The 19,878-nt window shown below is 38.0% G+C and overlaps 1 protein-coding gene across 1 annotated transcript in view; it reads right to left on the reverse strand.

The window, feature by feature from the left end:
• PRKCE (protein kinase C epsilon) overlaps nt 1-19,878 on the reverse strand; it is a 296,885-nt gene that overhangs the window by 12,680 nt on the left and 264,327 nt on the right. Inside the window, exons 12-14 of the mRNA XM_082756305.1 lie at nt 15,164-15,302; nt 12,527-12,715; nt 7,527-7,673 (exon numbers count right to left, since the gene is read on the reverse strand). Coding sequence (XP_082612431.1) covers nt 7,527-7,673; nt 12,527-12,715; nt 15,164-15,302 — 475 coding nt within the window. The remainder of the gene's footprint in view (nt 1-7,526; nt 7,674-12,526; nt 12,716-15,163; nt 15,303-19,878) is intronic.

Consider the following 19,878-nt stretch of genomic DNA (forward strand, 5'->3'; position numbering starts at 1 on the left):
TCACACTGAAGCAAACTTGAAAAGAGAGAACATTTATACAAAAAGAAATTTACTTGGCCTGTAATTTCCTGTGTTCCGTTTGGTGCTACTGAATGATACTGCATTTTACAGGGCTTCTTCCCCACAGTGTAAAGGCAAAGTCATAATTCTGCACTTATGACAATACAACCCACTGCCACCAAAAACAGAGGTGTGCCAAAAAAAAACCCACAAAAACAGTAACATGACTTCCCAAACAGCAGGTTAAAAATCCCTTGCTAAAAAATAAAAATATCTTTGCCTGTTAGCAGTCATGTATGAAAACAGATTGGAAAACATGGGAAGATTTATAAGAGTCATGTTTCAGGCTAACGTATTTGGAAGTTTTCTCCAGAAACGTGGTCCCTCTTTAAGGATTCCAGCCATATCTCATACTCAGCAGACAGCTGCTGCAGCACTTCATACACCTGTCTCATTGAGCACATTTTTGGGAGCCGTTCAGTGAGGCACCTACCTACTTAGGCAGGTGTGGCTTCTGCCTGTTTGCCTGTGCAAGTAGGCCAGCAGATTTGTATTTGCTATTTATTACCCAATTTTCAAGCACTGTGGGCATCTGGCTAGTCATAAGTCATCAACAAAGGGCTGTTTAAATTTTGCCAGTTTTTCACTCATTTGGGGGAGAGGGAAAATTACCAGTGCTCACTGACTCCAGTTGTACCACAATCATTGGCTGACCCTAGAATTTGGTTTAGGGGGATGATTTTCAAACCTTTGCTGCAGCGCAGAATTGAAAGAGGACACATTGCTGGCATCCTTAAGTCAAGACTTAACAAGGGAGTTTAGATTCATGAGGAAACTGCATACAGACAATGTGGCTCAGATAGTGATAACTAAGGGGGGAGGGATTTCAATAACAGATTATGGTTATCTTAGGGTTACAGGAGATAAGAGACATGCAGATTACTGTAGGAAATTTGAGACTGAAGATCAAGATGCAATCTGCTAACACTGAGGTCTAGTATAGCATAGAACACTCTTCCAAGGGAAGTGCCACACATTCAGTCAATTTAAATCCTGGCTGATCAGGAGCATTTGGATTTTAACACTTCTCAGTCATATTTCTTCACTGTCACTTTACTTTGCATTAAGCATGCTGAGATACTATTACCAGAGAGTGGAAACTGAGGCATGAAAGGGTTAGGTGATGAATCCTGGGCCATGCCATGAGTTTCTAGAAAAGCTGTTAGCAGAACTTATATATCTTGTACTTCTCAGATCTCTGGTTTGAGTTGCTAAACCAATCTTCTACCCCTAAGAAGTCAGAACTGAAGAAATTATGTACAAATATTCAGAAAACATTCTCAGGGACATAATGACAGGAATGGAAGGGTCTGCAAAATGAAGAGAGTCAGATTAGATGAACTAAATGAGCCCATTTGGCAGCAGCTGACTTCATACTGCAAGATAAAATTCTGCAATAGACCATGTGAAATCTTGTCCATTTTCTCTTTAATGCTCTTGAAGAAAGTAAGATTTTAAAATGTAAAACCAAGAAGTTGTGAATACACAGAGAAAATTAAAATAACGTGTTGTTTTGTGAAAGCTGTGTGTTCCCAGTGAATCATCGTAATGTAATTATTTTGTTAACTTTATCTTCATACAGCCACACTAAGAATGGATTGCCACAGGCACTGATAAAACCATTAGAGATGAAACTTTGGCTTAATTGCTAAAAAGAAATACATATGGCAAACATCTGTTTTACCAGTCTTTGTATTCCCTTCTGGTTCAAAGTTCTTCAGCTTTTTCATCTCAAGGATGGCTTAGTCAAAGTCTAAAATTTTCCCAACTCTGACATTTACAACAGGATAGACAAAAAGGACAAGTCTTATTGCTTGCATGCATGTATTTCAAGGGTTGGCCGAGAAAACAGCTTGTAAGGACAGGAGTGGGCAGGTGCTGAGACTGTCATTGCAGCCCAGTGTCTAACAGCTTCCCACAGACTCACGGTTCCTCACAGCACACTGAGCCATTGTGACCAACAGTGTAAAAAATGTGAGAGTGATTTTGTTGTGCTGGTTTCATTCTAAACAAACAAACAAACAATAAAACAAAAACACAATAAGAAATTGAGGCTCACATGAAGCCAAATGAGTGACAAATTTGCGACAGTGGTATTCCTGTATCTGTGGCATGTGAGACTGGGATATTAGTATCAGCCTGTAGGCACCTGTGCAAACTCCTTTGTGAGCTTCTCTGGCTGATGTTAGTAGCATGTCAACAAGCTGGAAGTCCAGCACCATAAAACAGAATTAATTGCAGGGGATCTAAAATTATATGGAGAGGACTAAGGAAAAAACAAAATATGTCAAAATACACTTTTGCTCCACTGTTTCAAATACAAGCTTTTGCACTGAGTAACAACATGGGACAATACACATTTTATAAACACATTCAAGGTGAAGCAGTAATCCATTCCACTCATTGTTTTTAACGTATGATTTATTATTTGCTTTGGGATAGCCTGAATCATCCCATCATGTTGCTACACAAGAGCTACCACTCTTACCAAAATATCAGTGACTCTGGTAAGAAATTAATCAAAGACACCCTTGTTTTCATTAGTAATATCGCAAATGTGCTTTGAAAAGGGAGATAAACCAATTTAACCAAGCCAGGAGCAGAGCCATGGAAACAAAGAGGGACAGAGAGCAGAGAATCACTGAATACTATTAAGGCCTTTGTGGTTCTTGGGCAACAAATTATGTTGGAAACCATAGCCTGGTGTTATCGCTAGTGATTTGGGAAATTTTGTTCTCTGAATTAAAATAATTCCAGGGAAATTTATGTCCCCAAAATATTTCAACATAGGAATAAAGTGCCATAAAGAGAGTTCTATCTCATAAAAATTACTTCGGAGAATAGATATCTTTTTGTATTAAAACTATACTTATTTCTTCCGTATGTAACTACAAATCCATGTCTGCATTAAAAGCAGCAGGTAAGAATATTATTATTAAGAACATTTCCAGACAGACTGTAGAAAATTAAGAATTAGGTTTTACAAACAGTGGAAATCATCTGCAAGAGATACCATCAAAGTCACTGGAGCTCAGATGTAATAAATATCCTCTTCATATCTGTTCAGTTTTCTGTTTGATTTCTAACATACATGCCCCAGAGCTGTTACTTTTTCTATAGTAGCTTAACCTTTATAATAGCTCCACATGGGAGAAATCCTCAATATAAGAAACTATAATATATAAATATAAACAAACTAATTTTACCATTGTAAAATCTCATAGTTCTGGATTTACAAAAGGAACAAGTGGTACATAATAGGCATCATAGTACATTGCATTTTCACCTCTTCATGTTCTCTTTTCCAAGTTAGCATGGTGAAGCAAGGATCCTTCACAGCCAATTTTGGGCCCACCAAATCTTTTTCTGTTGTCTCTACTACCTAGGACAACCTGGTGTTTCACTTCTGTCACTGCTTAGCAATCTAACCCTAAGCCATTTCTTTGAGTGCCCTGTCCTGGGCTCTCTTGCAAGCCTTCAGAAAACACAATCAGATTTTCAAGGACCTTTTGGACTTCAGTAATTTTAATTCCAAGGCTGAAGACAGGAAAGAAATTGCAGCTTCCAGAACATCATTAGAATCACCGTATTATTCCCAAACTAGAAGGGTAACAATAGTATATTTCTGTTATAGTGAGGAATGTATTTGTATACATCGGTGACATGAATCTGATTTAAAAATAACCCTCAAAAGTCTGACTAGGAAATAGCCATGCAGTATTTCTTCCAAATCCCATTGAAAAATTGAAAGTTCAGGCTGACAAAGCTGAAGACACATACCTGAACTATGGAGAAGCACAGGTTTACAGTAACATGTAATATAGCTCCTCAGAACACCTATTGTAGCAGAGCAAGGATAAAAAGTAGAAGAGAAAGACTATTGTGCTAACCATGGCACCCATGCATTTTTGGAATCAGTAGAGTAGCGAGGCAGAACTGAAGCAATGTTTGTTTCCACACTGGCATCTCCATGACCTCCCTTGGCAGATTATTCCATTGCCTGATGGGACCTCAGTGTTTCATCATTTTCCCTAATGGCTTTAATTGTTTACTTTCAGGGTTTTACATTGTCCAGAGACCATTTGAATAGGCCTTATGTTTTCATTTTTTTAAAGTGTATATGACACAGTAATTATAAATTTTCCCCCCTTAGTCATCCTAACTGATGGTCAGAAAATAGATGAATACCTGTGTAAACATATGCATTCTTGCATGAGTAAATTTTTGTATGTGCATGCAAATCCTAGTTTGAATGCACAAATGACTGTATATGCATTGTGTGCTTTCTTTCCTACATGTATATACACTCATGCAAGAAATGTCTATTTTCTGACTCATCTGACCTCTCTTCTCATAGCTATTTCCACAGACCTGGGCTCTCCTGAATATATGATTAAATATATTTTTGTATCCTCATTTAACATTATAAATCACTTTTAGATAATCAACAGCCCTTTATCAATATTGAAAGATGTTAAAACTCCCAAAACATTCCAAACACGGCAATACGGCAATACTTGTTTATTCCACAGTTAATCCACAGCTATGGAAATGTTGCAATTGTTAATCCAAATCAATGAATCTCATTGCTACTCCAAACTGAATTTAGAGAGGAACCATTTATGTACCATTTATTTTAAAGTAGAATTTATTTAATTAGCTTTAAAGTTCTATTTTTTTATTTATTTTTTTTGGGGGGGGTGGTGGTGGTGGTGTATTATTTTTTCAAAGTGTGTGCAATATCTTCTAGATTGCCAAATATCCAAAATCATCTTTTCAGCATTTACAGAGACATTCAACTTCACTTCTGTAGAATCCCTTACAATTTCTGAAGTTGCATAATTAATATTTGTGTGACCTTTCTGTCCAGACTAGACATATATCACACCTTATTTTCCTTCTATTAATCATGAAATGTTAAGAGGACAAGCAAAAACTTTGGTATGATCTTCCTCAAAGATTTCTATACAACAAAAAAATGCAAACTGTTGCAAAATTTATAGAGCTGTTACAAAACCAGCTGATGAATCATAAACATAGTATAACGATATAAAGTATAACCTTTTGAAGTGTAGGAAAGTTATTAGTAAAATTGATAGGACCAGGCCACCAGAGTTATAGATTTCATTGAGACAGAGGACTGTGAACATGAAAATAATAGGGATGCCTGTAACGCAGACTACATGCTATCTGAATTTACCTCCACAAAAATGGGTTAAGTAAAAAGCAAGCATACAGAACTACTAGACCGCAGAAATCAAATCTGGTAGAATATAGAAAGTTGACATAATACAATATGGAAATAGATAGTATAAAAATCCAACATTATAGAAGCAGCCTGAAGAAAAATGGAAAAAGCTGTAAATAAAGAGGTATAAAATCATCACAAAAATTATTAAAGAGCAAACAGCTGTTACTAAAATTTTACAATGGACTACTCTGAAATAATCTGATATCACTACTAAAACTGAAATACCCAACTAATTTATCATTAAAAAAAAAAAAAAGGAGAAAATGAACATAATAGCAGGTATGAATAAAATAGGAATGGCTTTACAATATAACAGTAGTGAAATTACCAGAAAGAGATAAAAGCTGCACTGAGAAAGTAGAAGACAAAGAATAAAAATGTCTGACATACTAAATCCCTCCTGACTTTTAAGAATCACCACAAGAATACCTATGAAAATAATAAGGGCCTTATAAAAATACCTCTTGTTAAAGTGAATGTACATCTCTGATCATCAAAGGAAAACAGGCAATGAAGATGCGAAGAATCTGAGACTTACTAGATGTAGTTTCATTAAGTGAAAACTAATTTGAAGTTGTACATTCTGGTTGATACCTGTATTACCAAAACACTGATAAATACTGAGCAAAGCAACAAAAAATATTATGAGATGAAAGGCCAAATTCTAACGAAAACAGGAAAAGAGCTAAACACATGCAACTCAGCTAAACAATGAATAAGGTTGTTTGGAGCTCTCTGAGGAACTTGAACGAACAGCAGTAGTTGGAGTATTAAACAAGCTTCAAATAGATACTAGCGGGGTTAATGTTGGGTTTACGCTTCCTGCAGCATTGCAGAGATTTGTAAATCAGCTCAGGCACAAGGTGCAATCCAGCCACACCTCCAGAGCAGAGCTGGGCAGCAGGGTAGGCCGGCCGGCATGCCCAGCTGGCTGAACCCTTTCCAGGAGAGGAGCTGGCTCAGGCTGCCCTGGGCCTGTAGCTCCTGCAGTACAAGGTTTCTGTTCTCCAAGAAATATATTAAGCAAAATATTCCCATGATAACACTGTATCTTACTGCTCAAAATTACTCCTAGAAAGATATTTGTTAGGGCTAACTTTCACATCCAGTTTTCTGTTCTTTTGGGTTCTTCCTTCATAGCTACAGAGGGAGAGACACTTCTCCAAGAGTAGACTGAGAGGAATTAATTCAGGCTCCCGTTCCAGATGTTCCCTGCACAGGCAACCCCACTGCCTACACATGGAACTTAGGGAAATGTATCTTGCCAAACTTAAAGTAAATTCATTAAATCTAGCAGCCTAATTCTGCAATGACAGAGGGGGCTTTTTTGTCTATAACTTTAAGTTAGTATTCAGTGTTGAGAACAAAGTTTTGGTTGGCTTTTAAATAAATAAATAAATAAATAAAATATTACCTTTGCTATCTAAAGAAAGAAAGAAACAAGTATCATAACCATATTTACAGGCAAATCAAACATTATTATTAGGAATGTGCGAAGTCAAGGGATGCAAAGCAATCTCAAAGGATTTGTAATAAAATTATTCTCTGGCACTGTTAAAGTACAAAATTTACTGCACATACTCTCATCTGAAGAGCTGACATTTGGTGAACTCTAAGTGCACCATTTTTGAGTATTTTCATCCAGATGAAGAAAAGATTAAGAAAAGTATTTTTGTAGCATCTACATGTGGGACCACTATTTGTGTATTTCTGTCAGTTTAAAATACAAATACTTGATTATTACTTAGCAAAATGTAAATAAATCAACTTCTCTGATCATGATGTATATTTATTTCCCCCAGGAGACTGTTTTTTCAAGCTTCTTCAGTTAAAAATACTATTAATCAGTAATCTTTTCCTTTGCCTCTCACTACAAACTCGATGGACCACCAGCAATGAAGGATTTGCACAGAAAGTATATACCCAATCAAAGTCTTTTCTGATCAAGGTGCCTTTGGGAGCACAAGAAAATAAATAATACAGGGCCTTGAACTTTCTCATGATTTATGCGATTGAATATGAACATCTTCCTGTGCACTGAATCTATTCTTGACACTTACCTTCACAGAATAATTGACAAGGCAAACTTTTCCACTTGGTTTTTATGCTATTTAAACCCCCAAATGTTGCATCAACGTATTTCAAGCCTCAGAAAAGCAAGAACTAGAATTGTCAAACCAAGTTTTCGCTAAATGTTATGGAAACTGCTACTTACAATCCGAGGTTTGAAGGGTGGCTTGATTTTCCTTTGTTCTAGAAGAACCCAGTCAATTTCCTTGAAAAACGGATGCTGCTTAATCGCGTCTTCCCCGTTTTGTGATGCCACACAGCCAAGTCGCTTATTTGGATTTTTTGTCATGAACTACAGGGTGGGGGAGGGAGAGGAGGAAGAAGTTAAAGCATGAATGACAATGGCTGGAAACCATTTACAGTTTAATTAGACATTAGAATTCCTAATGTCTACTTTTTAGAGACAGCCCCCTTTCAGAAGGTTATTTTTCCTGTAGGAGAAACAAGGAGGCCTCTCCAAATTTCAGAGGTTCCAGCCAAACCAGAAGATTCAGGGACTGAAGTGCAAGTTTCCTGCAGGAAGCTCTTTAAACTAATTTCTGAGACCTCCTAATTCCACCTGGCTAGAAGTGCTATAGGAGGAGATTCTCTTTCAGTATTTTTGCTTCAAGCTTTGGCCAAAAATACTGAAGGAAAGAGAAAATATTAAAACCTCCAGAGATAATTTATAATAGATGTTTAGGATAACTCTTATCTTACCTTGTTTGCACTACCTTACCTATTAATTTTGGGGTCGGAGGCTACATATTATTCTTGTTGGTTTTTATTTTCTTTAGATATGTAGGTTGTGTATAGATATACTCAATTCATACATGAAAGTACATGATAGGCCCAACATTCCTCATGCATTTCTAGGATTTTAATCTCATATGAATGAGAACAGCATCTTCAGCTATGTGAATTACCAGAGTTCTGCCCATACATTTCAATAAATACATGGAGTGATCAGTAACGGCAGAAAGTTTCCTTTGTGAAGCACTCTGACATTTCTGGCACCTTCCCTTTAATCTTTAGTATGGGATAGTCAGTGACAGCAACTGGAACTAACTGGTCTCATGTGGAAATTTCTGTACTTCTCACTTTTAAACTCTTACTATTCCTTTCAGCAAAACTTGTGTAAGACATTGCCACCATCAAATAATGGCAACTGTTTTTTTTTTATTTTCATTTTTTCTGATTCTTCTCTATTATTTCTTCTTTCTTTTATTAGCAATTGCTCTACTCATATCCTAGTGCACATGGACACAATTCTTGCAATTCAAGTAGAAATGAATGCTATTCTTATACACATGCATACTCACACTACAGAATTACATCAGGCTTTCCTATGACTTCATAATCAGCCATTAGTATAATTTCTTTTTAAAATTATAGTATACAAATGAAACAAAATGTGATGAATGTTTAGTGAGTTTTTAACCTAGGTACTACATTATTCTACACATCTGTAGAAAAAAAATAATTTAGCAAAAAAAAAATAAATCACGAACACACCCTTGCTTTAATGCTGCAGTTATTACATAAGTAGTTACTGGAGCCCTTAAAATGGTTTTAGATAGCTAGACCAACTATCCAGAGGAGAATACCACTGCTATAATTTTAAAGATATAATTTACATTAGTGAGATGATTCTTTCTGTAGTTCCTGATATGTGCACGCCACTCAGACGACGACCCTTTGGTCTTCTGTTCAACTGTTCTGCAAGCTTTTTTTGCAAGTGGACAAGTCATATCTAAATTACAGGCCATATTTTCTATGGGCAGGAGAAACAAAGGTTTTGAAAGGATTACTATGCTTTGGTGAGGTCTCTTGGAAAACCACAAAATGCATTCCTACATTCCTCGGCTTTATTTCACCTCCAGGAGCCTCTGGTGACTGGCAGAGAGCAGGCCAGGAACCAGCAGCCACACACTTTGTAGAAACAGAACATGGCAACTACAGGATATGCTTTTTGTACCACATAATCCAGGTAGCAAAGAAGTAAAACCTGATCCTAGTATCCTCCATGTTCTATCTTTGTTTTAAGCTGTAGGCAGGGAAAAATCAGAATGTGTCCTTTTTGAGAAGCCTGGGACGTGAAAATATTACTAGATAATACAGTTTAGTACTGTACTTCATGAACTTGAAAGTTGATGATGAAGGAGAACAGATTTTAACAACACTTAAAAAATTAGCATATGCAAATATGATACAGTAATCTCAGAATTCTGAAGTGGACATTTAATTCCATAAATTCTATCCCCTATGATAAATATTGCTCTTTTTCACCTCTTATTTCTATTTCTGAAGCATAAGCTGACATTTACTTCCTGTTTATCAACAGCATCAACAACGATGCTACTGTCAGTGCACAGACAGCTGTTAACTGTACTGTGTTGACGAGACAGTTGCCAATGGGGCTTATTATACTTATTATAACACTTATGGCCACAGCCACAAGTGCTGCCTATACTAATACAGGAGCCTCCTTTTACAAAAAGTGAGGCCTTTGAAGATTAGGACTCTGACCAACTTAAATGACAACAGGACAACAGGTTGCTGAGAGAACCATGTAACTTGAGGCCTGAATTAAAGATTGCTAGTCTCCCAAAACTTTGCTTAAAATAAGCAGCAGTGCTTAAAAACAGGTCTGCCTCTGTGCCCAGAGATCTGTGTCACTGGGATATGCAGGGAACACACACTGAAGACACAACCTCCCTCCATCACTTGCAAAGAAGCCCAGACCTAATTTCAATGAAGAATTGTTTTCCTTACCAGACAGGAAAGAATTTTAAATAGCAATTCCTGTCAATTCACAGAAACAAGACTAGTAAGATTCCTGGGACTTCATGGGATAAGCAACACTTACTTGTTGCTGCCTTGTAATACTGAGCTGTCAAATTATCCTTGCTTGTGTTTTGTTGGAAGTAATGGGAAAACTGTTTCTTTAGAAAATAAGGAAACATTGTTACTTGATAACGAGAATGTCACGTTATTAAAATCTCCTTACATCTTGCCTGGAGGAGTGTAAAAATACACAGTTTCTAAAGAATAAAACTGTCTCAAAGCACAATGTGAGGAAACGAAGTGTTCCAAAGCTAATCCCTTGCTAGCATTCAGCAGTAAAATACATAGACGCCTCTTTCTTTCCTCTGTTTTTCCTGTTCTTCATTTAACAGAATGTGGACAAGGATCAGATGCAGAGCACAAGGTTCAAACATGTTTCACACTATAGCTACATAGGCAACAGATTGTTAAATGTAAGGAAATACATTCTTTTCCAGGCATACTTATATAACTGGCAAACTTCCATTAAACTCTATCAATTTATGTCAATCAAGACATTTTGCCCAATGAGGAGTAATCTCATGTTATAGTGCAAATCTATTTAATGGATTCAACTCTCTTTTTAAGGTTTAAAATGGTATTAAACATTAACTTTAGACAGAAAGATGTAAAAAATGGACTGCAGAAAAATATAAGCCACCGTGCCTACTATTAACAGGTAGGCTAAGGAAAACAGCCTCATGAAAAATGATAGCAAAGAAACTGGTGTTGAACATCCTTATACTTACATTCACAAAAATGCAGAGCATACACCTATAGCCCAGTGCTGCATTTGCATTTGTGTGGGGTTAATGAATAACACATATGTATAACATTAAGAATTATACTACTTGCACACATGAGATACTACTTGCACACGTGAGATAACACACTAAGACTCTATCAAATCTGTTTCTCCCTTTCCCTTGTCAAACAAATACCTTCTCAGAGTTACAACAGCTCTCGTACTACACACATAATTAGGTGTTATCAGTTAATTTCCCCCCTCTGATGAATATTTCAGAATAACAGAGAGCTCAGCTAATGTTGATTCACAGAAAGAGCCTTTGGATGGGGAGCCAAAGGAACAGATCTTACAGAATGTGAAACTGAAGCAGTATAGAACACTACAGAAAATCTCTGGACTTCAGTGAAATTCAGATGCAGATATTGAAAAAAAACCCTTTCTCTACAACAGGCTAAAATAATCCCTGAACCCTGGATATCAGTCTGAATTCTGCAGCTCAAGTCCATACATTTTAATTGCTAGACTGAAAATAATTGAAGAGTCTGGAAACGAAAACAGACACATGAAAGTATCGTGTCAGCTAATGAAGAGACATCAGAAACGTATCTAGGGGGAGTAGAGAAAATATGTATGAAGGTTGGCTTTAATAAGTCCTCCCTGCCCTCACTACAGAGACTGGAGCAAAAGAGATACTACAGTTCACAACTCAGAGATGTTACCGTGGACTTCTGGTTTGAATCCTCCTCTAGAGCTCCCTCACCTGCAGCTCCCCCGCTCCCTCTCGTCTAGAATAAACCTGAACATGTTTAAGAGATCAGGATGAGCAGTTCTGAGCAAAGTGCTACCTGTCCAGTGTTGTAAAAATCAGAATTTGTTCAAGTTTTCTGTATCATTTCAAAAGGTAACCCTGTATGTATGTGACCCAAAATGTAACTGCAGGATTTCACACTAGCAGCTTCCCTCTTAATAGAAAGTCTCCTCTATTTCAGTCACCAAGAGAAAAATAGTAGCATGTTTTGTTTAAAAAAATGCTGCTTTTTGGTGGCACACTTCTATCAACCCAATCCTTATACTGTAAAACACCAGCCAGGGCAGAAACAATTGTCCTTGAGTAAGACTGCTTAATCAAAGTTTTATGTAACTAAAATGTAGAACATATAGCTGTAAATAAAAGGCTTTCAACCCATCTTGATAATAAGGGAAGAAAAATATCAGGTGGGTTAAATAAAAACATTGGCACTTTTTCTTTACATAGTGCTTCCCTCACTCTAGTGAACATGCAGCATATAAAGTGTCAAAGTGGCAGCACAGTTCTAGTTGGTTGGGTTTTCCCTGAAACATGAATCTGCAGTACACAGATTTATGCAGTGTACAACTGTGTGGAATACAAACATTCTGTTCCTTTCCCACAAGCGGTGTAATTTATCCCAGGCCCCATTATCCTAACAGTGGCACTCTGAACTGTGCTTGAACTCCCAGTGGTGACTGTTCTCAACAACTTTTAGCAAATTCAATTTTAATCAAGGAAAAAAATAATAAAAAAAGAAAGCCATGAAGAAGAGGAGGAGGAAAACAAGTATTAGAAGACTCACTGCTTTTAAAATGCTGACGGCTTCTTTACTGAGCCAGACTGGATATAAGACATCATCGTGAAGGATGGATTCAAAGAGATCATCTTCATTGTCAGCTTCAAAGGGGGGTTGCCCAGCCATCATTTCGTACATGAGAACACCCAGAGCCCACCAGTCTACTGAAGGGCCATATTCTAACTCCTGGAGGATCTGGTATAGAAAAAGAGATCACATTGAACAGGCATGATAGACAACACTCTTAGCTGTACATTTACTGCTTCAACATGATACACCCTTTCTTTCCCCAGTGCCTAAGGAGGACTAAAACCCACACTGACGTCAGTAACAGCAGGCATGGGTTCTTACCGATGCAGTTTGCACTAAGAGAGCTGAGTCTCAATGCATAGTTTTCTCAGAAGTACTAACTGAGTTTATCAGTCCCCTGAGTAAAGGAGTATGCTCATGAGCAAAAAAGCTGTATATCCTTCCAAACTGTTTAAAGCAGGTCACGCTATAGGGGAAGAAAGATCACATATACAAAACAGATTGGTGGAAAATGTGAAACATTTCCTTGTCTCTATCTTGAGCAAAACAAACTGAACCAACTTGTTATGTTGCACAGACATCATCTGAGAGATTTATTCTCATCCTTTAGGTAGGGCTGAGGGAAGCCAAAAGCATTTTTGTTCAAGTTCTTTTTACAGCATTGAAACGCTGTACAATAAATGCATGGCTGTAGGACTCACTTTAATTGCTTTTGCTTTCAGAAAAACTGGCTACAACTTTTCTGGTGGCACAAGTTCAACCTTGTAGCAAATACCTTTAGTGGGAGTAGTGGTTCAGAATGATGGATTTTTACCGTCTTACTTGGTATTACAGAACTAGTGCTGCGCATGGGACAAGTCTAATTCTTGGCTACTCTCCACTGAGAAGGAGCTTGTAGTTTGGCTGCAGCATTTCAGCATGACAGGGGACTGAAGAAAGAAGAGTGGGTGACTGCTTAAGGTGAAGCTGACTGGCTTAAAATGAGTTGGAATGGCAGCAACTCCACCACCTCCTTAAACAATATGAGTGGTGTTACAGTCAGAATTCTTGTGGTGAACTGCATTAGCTTAGTGCTGTGTTTGGGAATAATGATTGTACTGTAATGTACAATCCAAATCCAAATTCTCTCTTAACCTAAAAACAGAAATGAGTTTAACATTTGGATGCCTCTGTCTGGATCCCAACTGGATTCTTAGTTGATTGGATATTAAATTTTATACACATTAATTATAGAAAATGATAGTCTTCAGAAGTGTACTTTTCAAGTGTTCAGGGCACAGTCTCTGGAATTCAGATATTGCTAAAGAAAAGGAAATTGAAACATACTACCATGAGGCAAGAGAAATAGGAGCAGAAGATAAGCTTCTGCAATCAGGATGACAAAACGGAAGCCTGAGTTACTGACATCAGTGAGAAAAGCATTTAATATAAAAGTTCATAGAATATTATTATTGCTTTGTTTTTAGTAATAGTTTTTAAAGAATTTGCTAAATGACTCAATTAGTATACTAAATCAAAAAAGAATTCATATAGAACCAAACCCATCACTCTGGTACTTACTTTCTTTTACCTGCAGAGTACTTTTGAAATGCCACAAAACATGTTCATAGATGTTACAATAGTTCCAAGATGACTCACAACTTATCAGTTGTGCTACCAAAGCTTGCCAGACATGAACTCTAGCAATATGGATTTCTAATTTATTGTCTCAAGCAAATAATAAACTTACATTTTTCCCTGATGCAAATTTATGGTTGATGAAAGACAAACCATTGAAACTTTTTATACTATATCAGCACAGTGAATCTTTGGCAAAAAAGATGCATGGATTACTAACTAAATTGAGCTGACAAAAGTCTGTCTATCAGATAAACTGAATAATACTGATTCATTTGAAGCACTCAGAAATTCACCTTATAATCTTAAAATTTAGGATATGTGAAACCAGCACAATTATCAGCAAATTATTTTACCCAATGAATGCCTTAAAGTGAATTTGGGTGTTTTCAACTGTTTTATATGGATGTTGCAGCATCCCTATAAAAGAATCCTATGTTTCTATGCAAATATATATATTTTCTCTCCACCCATATGATAAGTAGCACAAAGATAATATTTTTCACTCACAAATACTTTAAAGAAAGGAAGAAATGATATTCTCACAAAGATGTTAACGCAAAATGACATCAAACCTACAGTCTCTTCCATATGAACATCCCCCTTTAAGTCTCATTAAGAATTAAAACACTTTTTATAACTACTAAAGACCAGTGCTGACAGTACTCAGTTGCATCTATCTTCTTAAAGCCTTTAGTGAAGGCTTCTTTGAAGTGCCTTCACAATGATGCTAAGTCAGAAATGAGAATATGGAGAAGAATATTGTTGAGTTCAGGGAATAAATAAAAGAAGATCCAACTCCTATCGACATGGAACATTGTTCTTGCCCTATAGAATAAACTAATTCTGCAGGATTAACCAGGAAAACTGTGGCACAGCCTAGTTTGCATCATCTATTGCTTTCATCTACATATAAAAAGTGTCTAAAATTACACATGTAATATTCCATCTGATGAATGATACTATCTATATTCTTAGCGCAGTGAAAAATAATACCTCTGGAGCTATATAGTCAGGCGTGCCGCAAAAGGTTGTGGTGGTCACTCCATTCAGAATCCCTTCTTTGCACATCCCAAAGTCAGCCAGTTTACAGTGGCCTTCTGCATCCAGAAGAATATTGTCCAGTTTCAGGTCCCTGAAATAAAGAGTCACAGATTTAAATCGGCTCTCAAGTTTTGAGCACACACTCCTGAATTTGAACAGAAACTATAGAACATGACAAATAGATGGTTTCACAAACAACACCAAGTAATTGCCCTTCACATGTGTGCATGAAAAGTGACTGGTAGCAGTCACTAAATAGACCTGGATAATGGCAAAAAGGAAGCAGGTAATGACAAGCATTTTGTAAGATGAGACCTGTACTCTCTCTTCAGCTGCATGGAAGCACAGCTGTAAAGCATCAGAAACATTTGGAAAAGATCTCAGTCTCTCGCTTGTTACAGATCTAAGACTCTTGTGTGAAATAGGTCATTGTCGTCTAATAAAGTCACTCTCCCTTTTTGTATCAGCACAAAATAAGGAGTACCAATTTACCCATATTTAGCATATGGGTTGAATTAATTGTTACCTTCAAACCTGGATTACTTTGAATTGTATTCCTAACATATACTAGAAATACAAAGTTCAGACTGCAAGGAGAGGGCTGATAAACAATGCTCCCATCTTTGGGAGCCTAATTTTTTGCTGTTTAAAAGCTGCACAGAAATAATCTCACATGACTATTTTGCATTCATTGTTGAACAACACATCTTAGCAGCTGCCTCTCTCTGATCATTCTTTGTACAAACGTCTTTGTGTCGAAAATACACAATTCTTCAGTTATTAAATTGGGTGAGGTCAAAAACAGGTTGAGAAAGGGATATCCACCTTTCCTGTCTTGCCCTCTGCACATTTTCTAAATATACCATTGACAGTTATCTCATGATCCAAACACAATGGATGTTATTTACCATTTAACTTACCTGCCACTGCCTTAGACTAAACTACAGTAGGATCTGGAAAGCCAGTGCACAAAAGAGCCCTCACTTGCATGAAAAACAACAACAACAAAATAAAATCCACTATTAATAAAATTTTATCAGGTACAAATGATAAAAAAAACAAAAACAAAACAAAAACAAAAAACAAAGACAACAAAATTCACTGTGGGTCACTTCCAACTCAGGATATTCTACAATTCACTGATATTGCATGGCCTACTTTATTTTTATACTTCTATCTAGATGCTTTTGTAGTGTATTGAAAATATGCAGTAATAAAGGAAGACATTGTATGTGTGAATGCATAGAGAGGTGAGAATCAAAAGCAGGACATATGTCCTTAGGTGACTTTGTGTGGGCACCCTTGATCAGAACTTTTTTTCTAGACAGAGAAGTTCCCGTAGATGGAACTGATGATAAATAAGTACGTGTAGACAAATTCTAAATCAGTTATAGGAATAAAGTTGCATACCAACCTCTGTGAACAAATGAAAAACAAGAGAGGTGATTGGTGATAGGCAACATGGCTTCAACAAGGGCAGATCATGCCTGACAAATTTGGTGGCCTTCTATGATGTGGTCACGGTTAGTAGATAAGGGAAGAGAAACTGATGTCATCTATCTGGACTTGTGCAAAGCTTTTGACACTGTCCCTCACCACATCCTTGTCTCTAAATTGGAGAGACATAGATTAGATGGATGGACCACTTGATGGATAAGGAATTGGCTGGACAGTCGTACTCGAAGTGTTGCAGTCAGTGTCCCAATGTGCAGATGGGGACCAGTGATGAGTGGTGTCACTCGGTGGTCTGAATTGGCACTGGTATGTGGTATATGTAACATCTTTGTTGGTAACATGACAGTGGGATTGAGTGCTCTCTCAGCAAGTCTGTGGATGACACCAAGCTGAATGGTGTGACAGACACAGTGAGAGAAGGGGGACCTTGACAGGCTTGAAAGGTGGGCCTGTGTTAACCTCATGAAGTTCAACAAGGCCAAGATCTTGCACCTCAACACCAAGGACAAATATAGGCTAGACAGAAAATGGATTGACAGCAGTCCTGAGGAAATGAACACGGGGGTATTGGTGGATGAAAAACAGAGTATGAGGTGGCAGTGTGCACTTGCAGCCCAATAAGCTAATCTTATCCTGGGCTGCATCAAAAGAAGTGTAGCTGGCAGGTCAAGGCAGGTGATTCTCCCCCTCTACTCCACCCTTGTGAGACCCTACCTGGAGTCCTGTGTTCAGTTCTGGGGTCCCCAGCAGAAGAAACACATGGACCTATCAGAGTGAATACACAGGAGGGCCACAAGGATGATCAGAAGACAAGAGTGTCTCTCCTATGAAGACAGGCTGATAAAGTTGGAGTTATTTAGCCTGGAGAAGAGAAAGCTTCAGGAAGACCTTATGACACTCTTCCAGTACCTAAAGGGGGCCTACAGGAAAGATGGGGAGGGACTCTTTGTCAGAGGGTGCAGTGATAGAACAAGGGGGAACACTTTTAAACTGAAAGAGGGTATATTTAGAATAGACATTGGGAAGAAATTCTTCACATGAGGGTGGTGAGACATTGGAACAAGTTTCCCAGAGAAGTTCTGGATGCCCCATCCCTGGAAGTGTTCAAGACCAGCCTGAATGGAGCTTTGGGCAATCTGGTCTAGTTGAAAGTGTCCCTGCCCATGGCAGGGGGTTAGAACTAGATGATCTTTAAGGTCCCTTGCAACCCAAACCAGTCCATGAATCTATGAAAAGATTTTGTTGCCAAAATCTTTAATGCCAACAAATTCCAGCCCCCAGATTTTAGATCCACAGTGGAAACATTCAGACAGGTTAGATGATTAAGTGCCTCTACACCAATGCACGCAGCATGGGAAACAAGCAGGAGGAGTTTGAAACCACGCTGCAATTAGAAAACTATGACCTAATTGCTATCACGGAAACATAGTGGGATGAATTACACAACTGGAACGCTGCAATTGAGGGCTGCAAGCTTTTCAGAAGAGATAAGCAGAGAAGGGGGGTTGACCTCTATGTTAAGAAATAGACTGTGATACCTCTGAGAAACAGACACAGACAGGTTAAGAGCTTGCGGGTAAAAGTTAAGGACTGGAACAATAAAGGACACCTTGTGGCTGGAGACTACTACAGGCTGCCAGATCAAGGGGAGCCTGTTGACAAGGCCATCTTGCTTCAGCTACAAGAAGCATCACGCTCACAGGCTCTCATCCTGTTGGGGGATTTCAACCACCTGGATGTCTGCTGGGAAAGCAACACAGAAGGCTGTAAGCAATCCAGGAGACCCATGAAGGAAGTAGAGGATAACTTCCTGGTCCAGCTATTAGACAAATCAACCAGAGGGGAAATGTTACCAGACCTGGTGCTCACCAGTGCGGATGAACTCATTAAAGAGGTTAACATGGGAGTCTGGGCTGCAGAGAACATGCTGTAGTTGAGCTCATTAATGTACTTAGATACTGCTATAGCTACAAGAAAAGAGGATATTTGATTTGTAATAAGTGCACATTACTGCGTAAGCTACTGACAACTGCCAAGAACAGGGTCTAACCTGAGTGATGTTTGGTGTGACCCAATGTGGTTGCTTGTACCTTCTTTTGACTCTATGAATGCCTTATTTATGTCACTCAGGGAGGTTTTGCCCTCAAGTTTTAAAAGAGGTCCTCTCTCAGGTAAATCATTCTCATTTTCTCCTCGTGCCCAGGATGAGGCACGTTCACCCCACATTTACTTCTTCAAGAACTCTGCATATCTTGAAACTGCCATTTGGTAGGCCAGGACTTGTTGATGCTTCTCTTCCTTTGCTAGGTGGAATTTCTAGAGGAAGCCTGTCCTGCATATACTATGTCTCCTCCAACTTTGTCTGGGGATTTGGGTCTACAATATCAACATTTGCAGAAGACGACAAGCTTGCCCCAAAATAAAATTGTCAAACAACCAATTTTTAATGTGTTTGTCAGATTAGGGCTATGACTTACAATGGGCATTAGAAGTACTGTGTATTGTCCTGTACCAGTGGACAATTTAATATTATGACTGCATCGTGGTCACTACTTAGGAGGAATTATGGCTGCGTGATATAAATATTATAATGAATTAACTTAGCATCATAAAAGGATTTCTCCTGCCTTTTGCTATGTTTTGAGCAAGAACCCAGTGCATGAATTAAAAATGTAGGATCTACCTTCAGCAGATTATTATGCTGGCTCTGAAGCCAGGCAAGATTACCAGAGTGGCTAAAATGTTTAAAGAATTAGTGGATAAGATTTGCTGGGAATCTGTCCACAGGGACAGAGGAATTGATCAGAGCTGGCAGCTCTTTAAAAACACTACTCTTAGAGCAAAAGAGTGACACCCCAGCCTGTGAGTTGGAACTAGATGATATTTAAGGTCCTTTCCAGCACAAAGCATTCCATAATTAAATAATCCTTCCAAGGCTGTGTTATGTGAGACATGTCCACAGATACAGTATGCTGGGATTTCCCCTGAAATGCTCTTTTCTCCATATCAGGCCTACTTCAGTAGGTGGATTTTATTATTATTTTATTATTTTGTCTTTTTTTTTAAAAAAACATTTGTTCACGATTTTGGGCATGCTGGCCTGCCTGTATCTAACCTATACTACATATACAGGATAGCAAAAAAAATCAGGTATTTCTGGTACACAGTGGGCTTACTGCTTAAGGTCTTCATAAAGACTGCACATCAGAGTA

Source organism: Aythya marila (genome assembly GCF_965140915.1).
Source record: "Aythya marila genome assembly, chromosome: 3".
NCBI lineage: Eukaryota > Metazoa > Chordata > Aves > Anseriformes > Anatidae > Aythya > Aythya marila.